This window comes from Branchiostoma lanceolatum, chromosome 8 (assembly GCF_035083965.1).
Source record: "Branchiostoma lanceolatum isolate klBraLanc5 chromosome 8, klBraLanc5.hap2, whole genome shotgun sequence".
Classification (NCBI taxonomy): Eukaryota; Metazoa; Chordata; class Leptocardii; order Amphioxiformes; family Branchiostomatidae; genus Branchiostoma; species Branchiostoma lanceolatum.
This window is the reverse complement of record NC_089729.1, coordinates 16,180,141-16,191,078: the sequence shown is the minus strand read 5'-3', so window position 1 is coordinate 16,191,078 and position 10,938 is coordinate 16,180,141. Positions and strand designations below refer to the sequence as shown.

General features: G+C 41.1%; 2 protein-coding genes across 2 annotated transcripts; both read right to left on the bottom strand.

Moving 5' to 3' along the window:
• Positions 1 to 554: 554 nt before the first annotated feature.
• Positions 555 to 4,844, bottom strand: LOC136440402 (enteropeptidase-like). The gene is made up of 6 exons (XM_066436433.1): positions 4,595 to 4,844; positions 3,906 to 4,109; positions 2,649 to 2,798; positions 2,325 to 2,447; positions 1,804 to 2,003; positions 555 to 1,096 (listed from the first exon to the last, which is right to left on the bottom strand). The coding sequence occupies exons 1-6, from the start codon at positions 4,692 to 4,694 to the stop codon at positions 980 to 982; spliced, it is 894 nt and encodes a 297-aa protein (XP_066292530.1). The 5' UTR covers positions 4,695 to 4,844; the 3' UTR covers positions 555 to 979.
• A 602-nt stretch (positions 4,845 to 5,446) lies between these two features.
• Positions 5,447 to 10,550, bottom strand: LOC136440676 (low-density lipoprotein receptor-related protein 12-like). The gene is made up of 6 exons (XM_066436774.1): positions 10,349 to 10,550; positions 9,838 to 9,944; positions 8,126 to 8,393; positions 7,179 to 7,295; positions 6,950 to 6,997; positions 5,447 to 6,736 (listed from the first exon to the last, which is right to left on the bottom strand). The coding sequence occupies exons 1-6, from the start codon at positions 10,425 to 10,427 to the stop codon at positions 6,477 to 6,479; spliced, it is 879 nt and encodes a 292-aa protein (XP_066292871.1). The 5' UTR covers positions 10,428 to 10,550; the 3' UTR covers positions 5,447 to 6,476.
• Positions 10,551 to 10,938: the final 388 nt, after the last annotated feature.

The window sequence follows — 10,938 nt, the reverse complement described above, 5'->3', positions numbered from 1 at the left end:
TTACCTGTTCGCCAACTAAAAAAAGAATTGGGTTCACGGGAATTGCTCAATGCTCTATCGACTATCTGGCGAAGAGACTTAATGGGCGTATGACGTCAGCAATCGGTCAAAGGTTGTTGGAAGTCGGTATCGACCACCCCTCCCGGTTAAAATGTTTGGTGGGCCCTAATGTAGATAGCCCCCTTTACTCTTCTCGGGAAGAGGAGCGCATAAACTCTCGTGTCCAGAGCAATTGGGTTAGTTAGCTGAAGAGGATTGAGCGATTCAATCAAAATTTAGGTGAGTCATTTTTTTTCCGTCCGGCCCATAACCATGTAGAAATAGTGACATCAACGATCATGATACCTGCACTCTCTACAATTGTGATATGACTTAAAAGGTAGAATTAATGTCCGCAAAATCCTGAAGAAGTTTTATCAATTGTTATCTGTCCACCAAAACATCTGCTTGGAGATTAGAACGCCAACACTTCGATCATATGGCAACAAGAACAATTTATCAGGACTAAACTGGATTTGTACAGTGGAGATATGATAATGATAACGCCGATCAGGTGCCTTCTAGATGACATCTTTTTTTTGTCTGGAGAAAAGGCCACGAAGGTGTTTCGATCTACCAGATAATACAGTCTGTGCATACACTTGGATATGGCAAATAACCAAAATGATACGAGCTAAAGATAGACACTTGATTTACAAAGTGATACGCCGTTACAATCACACAGAACTATCTTTTATTCACCTTATCGGATCTATCGTGGTAGAGGACCTTGTTGATGTACGTCTTCATTATTTTCATTATCAAATGAAAAACTTTCTGTTATATTACAGCGTGTATGACAGGAAAGAAACTTACAGTACCGAAATCTTAAAGAGAAGCAAAATGCAACATACGCTACCCACTGAAGATTGAAAACGTACTTATAGTCGAGTCCTAAGTATCTATTATTTTCAGAATATCACAAACATTGCTGACTCGTCTAAGCGCTGATAGGTGTAGGTCCAGTTTTGGACTGAGGTGAATAGGCGGGTGGTTGTCCCATGGGTATGGTTGTTGTCGGTCCAGGGCTTCCACCAATGCTGCCTTTCTTGCAATGCTAAGAAAATAAGAGATTTGACATTGTCAAACATTCTCAAAAGCTATGAGTATGGTTTTGCGTTGACTATGATTGTACAAAATGGGCAGAGAATGAAACAATCGAGAAAAATACAAATGTGGTTAAGTTATATTTCATTTTGTCCCCCTCTCTTTTACATAATCTCCAAGCAGATCTAATGGTTGCGAAGACCGTATCCAACAAGTCTTTATGGCAACCTAAGCTCTTCTGCCAGTTGGATACGGTCCTCGCAACCATTAGATCTGCTTGGAGATTATCTTTTACAGTCAAATATTTCTTTAATATCTATATGCAAACCGTTTTTTTTTTTTGTTTAAAATTATGAAATGAGATTATGAAATGAGAACTGCTGACCGCCATGACAAACAAGACCATAGCACGCCCAGGTCAAAAGATACAAAAACGGAAGTTCGGCTGCAGTACCAAGGTCACATACCAGGGGGCCCAAAATCGACCTTGAACTTCGGCTTCACAACACCTGCCAACATACCAAATATCATCGTAATCCATCAAGAGGTTCTTGAGTTATGCTGACTACAGTAGTGCGGAAACACAAACGGACAGACAAACAGACACACATACAGACACATCCAAACCTATATCTCAATTTTTCATGGAGATAACTAATCGATGGGTGATACTTTGACGCATTCTATCCCAACAGTCATTGTAACCTCTGAAATCACCTTGATCGCGAAGTAAACAGCAACCCCTGTGAAAATAAGGAAGGCGACAATCCCGATGATGATTCCGGTTAGTGCCCACATGGTCATCCCGAGTTCCGGAATCCATTCTGATTCCGGTTCCGGTTCAGATTCCGGTTCTGGTTCTGGTTCAGATTCCGGTTCCCCTTCCGGCTCTGCTTCGCCGCTGTCCGACACGCCAGCTGGAATGTGAATCAAAAATGACGTCAAAAGATTGTTATGTTTCTCATTAAAAGGAAAATTCCATACTGAACTCAACTCATTTGGTGTAGAGATTTTAGAGTACTTCAATCTTTTTAGACGGATGTATTTCAATTCTTGGGACGTACTTGACATTTGTTACAATTTATGATTTCAGAATGAATCTGTCCTACTATGATATGCACTGCCAATTGAATCCGCCAGGGGGTAGTGAGTGGTTCGATTCGGTCAAATCTTTTTCCCTCAGAAGGTGTAAATATGAGTACAATGCAGAGAAAGGAAGCAAAAATAAATGAAGTTACCTTCACAACCGTCGGGTTCGTCCGCACCACCGGGACAGTTACAATATCCGTCCTGCTGTAACTCGGACCGGATACACTTGCCGTCATCACACCGGAAGTCCTCACTTTCCCGACATGCATCATCTGTGGATATTTGGCCAAAAATGGTGTAAAGATTTTTCAAAGTTTTTCTTTACTAAGCCGGACGCGGAAACTAAATGTTCGAAGTTAGAGATGTAGTTGGTTATAAAGAGCTTTAAAAACTATCATAACGCATAAGCTAAGAACTAGTATAAACCTTTTGTTGCATTGTCCGAAAGTTTTCACAACATGTCAAATGTATACCTTGGGAGTCGTAGAACATCGTGTACTGGATCCTAACATCGCCCCTTGCCGAGTCATCGCCCGAAGTCAGCCGAAGCGTCACGACGTTAGACGAAGCGGTGACGTCTTCCTGTTCGCTCCCGCATACCGATGCCAGCAGGTCACCAGAAGCTGTAATCATATGTACATAGTTTGATAAACCACGAATAAGCTGGTTCAGGGTTCCTACTGCGCATGCCATTGTGGCTAATATGTCAAACGTGAAGGCCCCTTGTTGTAAACAGTTCTTGTCTGAACCATGTTTTGTACAAGTCAAGACGCTATTCATTTAAGTCCCGTAGCCTTCAAATGCATCGCTCTGCAAATTCGCAGTTGAAACAATGAACAGGCTTATCACTACACTATACTTTAGCTTTACAAAAAACAGCATTTTTCTTGTGCCGAATTAGCCATAAAGTGTTTTTTTTATAATGCCGATTCAAGCATCGTTGATATTTGGCAACATTCTACCATACTCACACAACGCATTTCATTTTGTTTTTATTCCGTCATATTTCCTATGTCCCCTTTCACTATCTTTCAGATTCTTTCTTTCAATTCTGTCCCTTATTTCGATTCGTTCGTTCTGTTAGCACCGTGACGTGTACCATGCCAAGAAGCTGACCGTCAGGAAATTATTTTGCAACTTTTACCTGTAATTTGCTGCTCAAACACAAAAGAGAACAAGAGTCTTAGGACCCAAAATCTTCATGAAACTTTGTTTTTTATTAAACCAGTTCCCCCCATTCTATATCGCTCAATGGTATGACCCCCACCTGTCGTGCCCAGGAGAAGTGACCCACTTTCGCTATAAATAGCTACTAACAGATGTCCCACAATATGCAATGGACAACATTGCAAATATAGATTTTCCTCATTACTTATGCAAATTAAGTCCAATTTGCATAATTTGCAGTTCATTGTATATGTCTCTGTCTAAGCTACCTGCACAGTAAATAACATGACAATCTGTCACTCCTTTCTTCAGTTATTCTTCTTAAAAGATTTTAACAAATACGCCATTGCAGTTTCAGTGACACATGCCAGGGGGCCCAAAATCGACATTGACCTTTCTCCTCCCAACACCTACCCACATACCAAAAATCATTACAATCCATGTACATGTTTTACAGTTATACTGACTTTAAGCATCCGGTGACACAAACCTTTTTTCATGGAGATAAAAACTTTATTAAAGGACGAATGGTTTCTTTGAATCAAAATGGTGGAAATAACAACCTTGCTCGCCATCGTAGATCCGTAACTCGTGGTCATCACAGGAGTCATCGGGTCCCATGTCAAGGGTCACGAAGTGCAGCAGGAATTTCTTGCCTGATGTTCCAGTGAATGTCGTGGTACAGTCTTGTCCGGGATCGTACGAGTACGATACATACCCAGCCTCGATGTCACCCAGTTCAACGGTACCGCCACATTCCATCGCAACTTTAGTGGGGGGAAATAAAAAAAACATTGCTTTCAATACTTTAACCGAAACGTGCATACATTATCGTAGCTTTCTTTCTGTCTTTCGTCGATAAAGTATAGCATGTAATTCGAATCTTTGTTGCTTGTTTTAGACTTTAAATCGGATTCTACCGATTTAAGAATATCTTCTGTGTCTTTTGACAGAGCATTTCACTAATGATAGCATGATAATTCTCCCATCCTACTATATGTACGTCATTATATACGGCAAACCGTTTGAAACAAACAAACAAAGCAAATGACAAAACATCACTTCAGCAAGACGCCGAATTCTCCTACCAAGGGAAATCAACGCGGTGAAGTTGATATATTCCCCTGCATACTTCTAGAACTCCTGCAAGTGATAACGAGACATGTAGACATGAACTTTGGCGAACTTTCTGATGCGCGATAGTCACATATCCTGTAAACTGATAAGACTTTTTTAAGATAACATAACTCACAGGTTTGGTAACGCTCTCCGTGCGTCATCGGGAGTAAGGCAGCCAACAGCGCGACCACGCAGTGAAATCCCCGCTGCAAACGACGAATCCTTTCCCCCATGGCTACTTCACCGTAATGTTCGTCTCACCGAACTGTTAAGATGTCTATCGCACAGGTTTTAATGATCGAATACTGTCTACTTTTCTGTTCGGTCACTGCCTGTTAGCGACTTCAGCAGAGCATTCCTGTCAAGTGGGGCTAAAATTGCCTTTGATGTAGAATACTACCCCTATATGTTGACGTAAAGTAGACCAGTCTCATGGGAGTTCAGCAGAAAGTTCATCAAGGTGGGCTGTGCCATTTTCAATTTAGGTGTGGACAGCGTCGATCCACAGTCTTTGAAGTTAGGGTTACGGTATGGGATCCAATATCCCGCTTTCAGGTGGTGGCAGGGTCGATAACAATGGTGTAAGGGCTCTTCATGGCGGCTGAAGGTTCAGAGAGCACTCGACAAAACCCTTACAGACCCTCACCTTCTGGACTCCTGTTGTGTGAAGGTCGTGTTATGTGTCAACATAACAGAAACTTTGGAAATGTTGATACTTGATGTTTACTTGTTGTTGTAACGTGTTAGCGCCGACTGGCACGGATACGCGAAGGGTGTGTCCTAACTAGGGTGAGAACGACACTAGAAAAAGTCAACAAGGACCATTCAAGCCGGATATCTAGTTGTATTTGCAAACTTACAAGATGGGTCTTTGATAAAAAATCATCCAAACAACTTCATCAAGTCTCTGAAAGGGTTAGACCTTTTAGATAGCTTCCATTATCTTTCATCATTGACTGAGAATGAGCCAGTCGCTGATGAAAGATAGTGGATGTTATCTGAATCGTTTGACCCTGGTAGAGACCTTATCCACTTGTTCGAATGATTTTGTATAATGTAGTATTTTACTTGGAAATCTAACCTTTAAATATTTGCTAGTACGTAATACATGTGTGTATATATATATAAGTTTGACTGATCAAGATCTTGACTTTTGAACACTTTCTTTTCAAGGAATTCTTGAGTTGTTGTCGTCGATGAACAGTCAAGAATACTTGCTGGCAATAAAGTTGGAAACCTTGAAGTGGTTCATGACTGTACGCAGAAATGAGTGATTGCAAGAATGAACGAATGAACGAAAACATGAAAACAATAATCAACTTTTTAAGCCCCTGTCACGCATCCAGGACCTTCGCTGGGTTGGGAGTAGCATGGAATCCAACCTATTCTAGCTCCAGTTCGCTCCTCTAGCTGACCGCTACCGAGCAGATGATGACTTTCCAGACTTTGATTTTCCACAGTTCATATTTGGCTGGTGCTGGCGACTGTTATAGACTCACGGTAGGCAACCGACCAACCCCCGCCACAGATGACCTTGCTCACGACATGGTCTGGAGAAGGTCGGGAGGCCATGGTCGGCTTTTTGTGACAGGGGCTTAAAATACGGATGGACACAGACGTGGTTCACATCTTGACTAACCTCCAAGCAGATGTCTGACGTCAGCTTGTCATATGCTCGTCTTCATGAGTCGAGTTGAGCACCTGTGTACCTCATGCCTTGCCAAATATCTAGCAATAATTTTGAACTAGTATGTTGTTACATGTATTTATATTTACAGATAGCAGTACTGCAAATTATTCTATTAGAAGTAAGCTAAAATATACGCTTAGAATGCGTTCATCATATATATATATATATACATATCAATCCCAATGGGAGATTTTGTCTATTACATACGTTGACAAATCATTGTTTTTTTCCATATATAAGTTATAGTCAGTCTGCCAGACTGAAACTGTCACAAGGATGGTACCCAGTGTACTGTATCGTACCAGGTGCCTTCTGTTGTCGAAAGCTATACTGTTTCCAACAGAGTATTTTCCCCTACCTCCTCTCCGACGTTAACGGCGTGTAGCCCCGTCCCTCCCATCCTTTCTGAGGAAACCCTCCCCGGTTTGTTACATTGTTTGCAGGCGACCCCCACGAAAACAATAGTGATTAGTCCCCCAATACATATCCCCGCGATGTCGCCGCCGCTGAGAAGGAACACGAATTTTCCCATGGTGTTCGGGTCTTCGGTATTGTTCGGGTCTTCGTTCGTTTGTTCGTCGTCATCTGTGAAGAAAAAAATTGACAGCTGCGGGAAAATGAATTAACGTACTTTGCAAAACTACTGTGTTAAATGATTTTATAATTCAGTAATTCAAAATCAGCATACAAATAACGCTAGCATTGTTCAGAACTGCTTTTTTGTTGCTGTAGAATTAAAATTTTAACATACAGCATCTTGGCATAAAAACGCAAATAAAGATTACATCGCAAGCTTACCATTTGTGCCGTCAGTTTGCCCGTTGGAAGCGGACTCTTCTAGCAAAGCTGTAAGGCATTACAACATAATTTCAAGCCGTGTTCAATAATTGCCAGCCAAAAAAGAACAAAACGACTGATTTAGTTAATATGTGAACCTTCATCGGCCTTCAAAAATACTTTCAGTCTTTGAAACTAGGACTTTTACAGGTCTTGACCTTTAAACGCATGCGCAATTCTAAACACCCACCCGAGCCATCCTCGTCTTCTCCATCCGGGCAATTCTCGTGCCCATCGTTCACCAGGTCTCCCGGCATGCACCTGCCATCAGCGCATGCGCTGTAGTTACCATTCGTTGGACAAGAACCTGGAAATATATGATGGAAAAGTTGATGACATACTGAGGAACAAATGATCTGGGAATTTTGAAAAAGCGACGATAACTTCACATGGAAAAATACTTCATGTACATGGCAGTACGCAAGGTAACAATTCGTCAAGCAACTGAATAGAATTTGGAAACGGTATCCACTGTCTTTCCAGTTAGTGACTGAACAAAACACAAAGTGGACGACATTCGGTATTGCACGAGATATAGTAGCGCTAGCGCTGCGTTTGTAGCTACATAGACGTGAAATGCTAGATTTCGTTTTCATTTTTAAATGATCCTTAGGTTATTACGAAATAGACGTCAACGATTACTTATCCTTTCCACACCCTTTCCTAAGAGCATTCTCTCTGGCCAAATTGACCCCAAGAAAATGTCATACAGCGACCTTCAAGCACTCTTTTTTCTCAAGAATTGTCCGAATATGGAATGCCCTCCCAACAGAGATTAGATACCTCAGGCTAATTCCGAACTCTTCAACCAAACGCTTTAAGCAATCCGTTTCAGAACATTACACATCTCTTCTGACAACACACTTTGACATCAACAACATATGTCCTGTTAATGCTGTATAAGATAGTCAAACCGTCCTTTTTCAATATTTTGGTTATTACCACCATTATTGTCATTTTTTGTTATCATTATTATTGTTATTATTGTAATTTCTTGAATGTATTGTGATATTAGTGATGATTCTTTATTTGTTTTTAAATGTACTCTGGAGGCGTTGGCCTTGTAAAGGATGCATCGATCCTGTTGCCAACACCTCCCAGATTTCATTCTGTGAAGTTTAATAAATAAATACATACCTGCCACTGAGTCCACAAAAACGCTGTAAAGAATTCTAAAACTGCCGTTCCCACTGTTATCTGACGTCATCACCAACACCAACTGCTGCCCACTTGACAGAACTTCAGGCGGGACGTCACTGCCGCAAACCGTCGCCAGGACCACGCCCTCCTGGAAGGTGCCGTCGTAAATAGAGAGAGAGTCGATGCACCGTCTGCTGTTGGTGGACTCGATGTTCAAGTCCAGGAATCTCAGAGAAATACGGCTGTTTTCGAGCTCGCTGATAATCTGGGGATTAAAAACAAAACTTCTTCCCGTTTGTCTGTACACAAAATTATTTAAAGGATCATCCTGTCAACAGTGCAAATTTGTCTACTGCTGACAGGATTTTTTCTGTCAACAGTACCATTTTTTTTACTGCTGACAGGATCATTCTTACATTCTAAATTTCTTGATAAATGCATGTCTTTGCCTGCTATTCCTCCCTATGTTAGAGACGTACAACTAGAAAATTTTCGTACTAATTAGAGCTTAGGATTTAGGAGGAAACTGGTTATGCCAATATGAAAACTGAAACGAGGACGATGATTGTTTTTTAAGGGGAATATCGGCACTTTTGTCATGTGACGTACTGACAAGCTCTGGTAACGTACTAACATAGTCATCCGACCTTTGCATGTAGAATGCCCAAAAGAAGTGTGGAAATTCCCATGCCAACGTCAGACATCCGATATTCCCACAAAACTCCGGTATTCCCCTACCAACACAATGTCTGATGTTGGCAGGAAATATCGGCACTTTTGTTATGTTATGTGACGTACTTACGTAAGCATAGCTTTGGTGACGTACTGACATATCGACCCTTGAATTTCCAAAAAGGGCGGAAATTACCCTACCAACGTCAGAGATTGTGTTGACAAGCGAATATCAGCACTTTGTGGGAATATAGACGCTTGAAATACTGTGTTGTTGATCTAGGATCTAAGACTTAAAGGAAACCCAAGCAATATTAGGGTCCGAAAAATCGGATTTTGAAAGTCAATTTATTTAGTAATTTCTATACATGATTAGTTAAGCCAACACTATCACAATGTATAGCAACGTGTATGATGCAAAAATACGACCATAAAGATTTCAGCATTTTTTTCATTTCCGTTTTTTGGCCCCAATATTGCTTTGCTAAGCTGAAGTGATCATCCAACCAATACAGTTTAACAACGTAAAACTGAAATGCATCAGGCGACTGGTATTTTCAACATCGCATATTTATCATACAGATACACATCATACAAGCACTAGTACTTGGGTTTAGTGAGTGTGGTCTTATAACCTTTTCTGTTTCAAAAGGATTCTAAAACGTTTTCATCAATCAGAATTTTTTTTTGTCCCTTGCCAGCTGTCGACCAAAAAGGTTATCATCAGGCAGGTTTTTGCTAGGTCGGTCGGGTAACCTGAAACCGACAACAATTTTTTTTCTCGGCCTTAGCTATGTAACGTTAGCATAGCTAGGTCTGTCGGGTAACCTGAAACCGACAACAATTTTTTTTCACGGCCTTGGCTATATGTAACGTTAGCATAGAACAAGGAGGTTCACAATGTGAGACAACATTATGGTACAAACTGTGGTATGCTGCAGATTAGTCAGCAAACGCGGCATAAGTCAACAGTTTCATATTCCAATATAAAGTTGTATATCGTGGAAGTTTTGTGTTTTACTTTGTGTTCGACTTACTCTGACTTGACAGTTGACTGACGGCCAGTACTCGAACCGGATGAATCCGGCCAGGTGAACCCTGGGCGCGACATCGGTGGGTAGAGAACACCAGGTGAACATGTCAACTGTGTAAAACACGGTAACATTGGTACGACAGCACATGTCTACTATGATTAACCAAGGAGGTTATATAGACTATATAACCTCCTTGGATTAACTGACCGAATTGCCCAACCGGTTTTCAAATACTTAGAATCCGTGTAACGTTATATGTATAATTATGTCTTATAAAAAAGGTGAAAATACAACGTCTGAATTCATGGAGATCTGATCGAAAAGAAGGAAATCGTTGGACGTCAGCTATCTCGTGGTTTGCTACCGTTATCAAGATGTAAAGGTCTAGCCAAGGAACAATCAAACAAACAAACAAAGAAAATAAAAGCAGAAAAAAACAACAACAACACATGGAACAAAGCTCTGTCGCGTAGTCTACGAAATATGTAGGGGTAACAAAAACGCTTCAGCTTACTTGTTGAATATCTAACCACCATAGCCTGGACTGCTCTGAAACACAATACTACTAAAAATCCAGATACCAAAATATTCATGTCGAACGTTGCATGGCTAGGCTTGGAGAAAAACGCTGCTATGTCCGTGTGCACAACGACCGTCTACTTCATCTCTACATCTTCAAAGTTACACGGCTTCAAAGTTACCAAGCTAGAAATAGCCAAGTGTTTTCTCTTGTATTTAGCAACAGGGCCATGCCGAGGTTACGGGGTAGTCTTAAAATGACCTTTTTTGTGGGGTTCAAGGAAGAATGTTAGGACTTTCTTAAGGGCTATGATCGCATCATTACCTGTAGTTTACACACCTGTCAGAAAGTGGTTCCAGCAGCTTAAGTTAGAAACCTTGATCCCCGATATAGAGGCTTAAGGAGTATAACAGTTGCTAAGATGACTACTTGAAGTTCGAGACCGGTACGTGGTTTTCATTAGTGACGCTTTGTTGCGCTTTGGACTTAAGGGGGTGATTAAGGATTAACCGTCGAAAATGGCTTTTCAATGGAAGACCTCTGTGCGCAAAACCTGACACGTAACGGCACGGTGTGAAATGTTA

Bases quoted from the DNA above. Each gene is read 5' to 3' on its own strand.
- LOC136440402 (XM_066436433.1), bottom strand. From the start codon at position 4,694: ATGGGGGAAAGGATTCGTCGTTTGCAGCGGGGATTTCACTGCGTGGTC. The intron at 2,004-2,324 runs GTAACTTCATTT...TTCACATTCCAG, and splicing joins CGAACCCGACGGTTGTGAAG to CTGGCGTGTCGGACAGCGGC. The intron at 1,097-1,803 runs GTGATTTCAGAG...TTATTTTCTTAG, and splicing joins CTGTTTACTTCGCGATCAAG to CATTGCAAGAAAGGCAGCAT.
- LOC136440676 (XM_066436774.1), bottom strand. From the start codon at position 10,427: ATGAATATTTTGGTATCTGGATTTTTAGTAGTATTGTGTTTCAGAGCA. The intron at 7,296-8,125 runs GTATGTATTTAT...ATATATTTCCAG, and splicing joins TTTTGTGGACTCAGTGGCAG to GTTCTTGTCCAACGAATGGT. The intron at 6,998-7,178 runs GTGGGTGTTTAG...AATGCCTTACAG, and splicing joins AGAAGACGAGGATGGCTCGG to CTTTGCTAGAAGAGTCCGCT.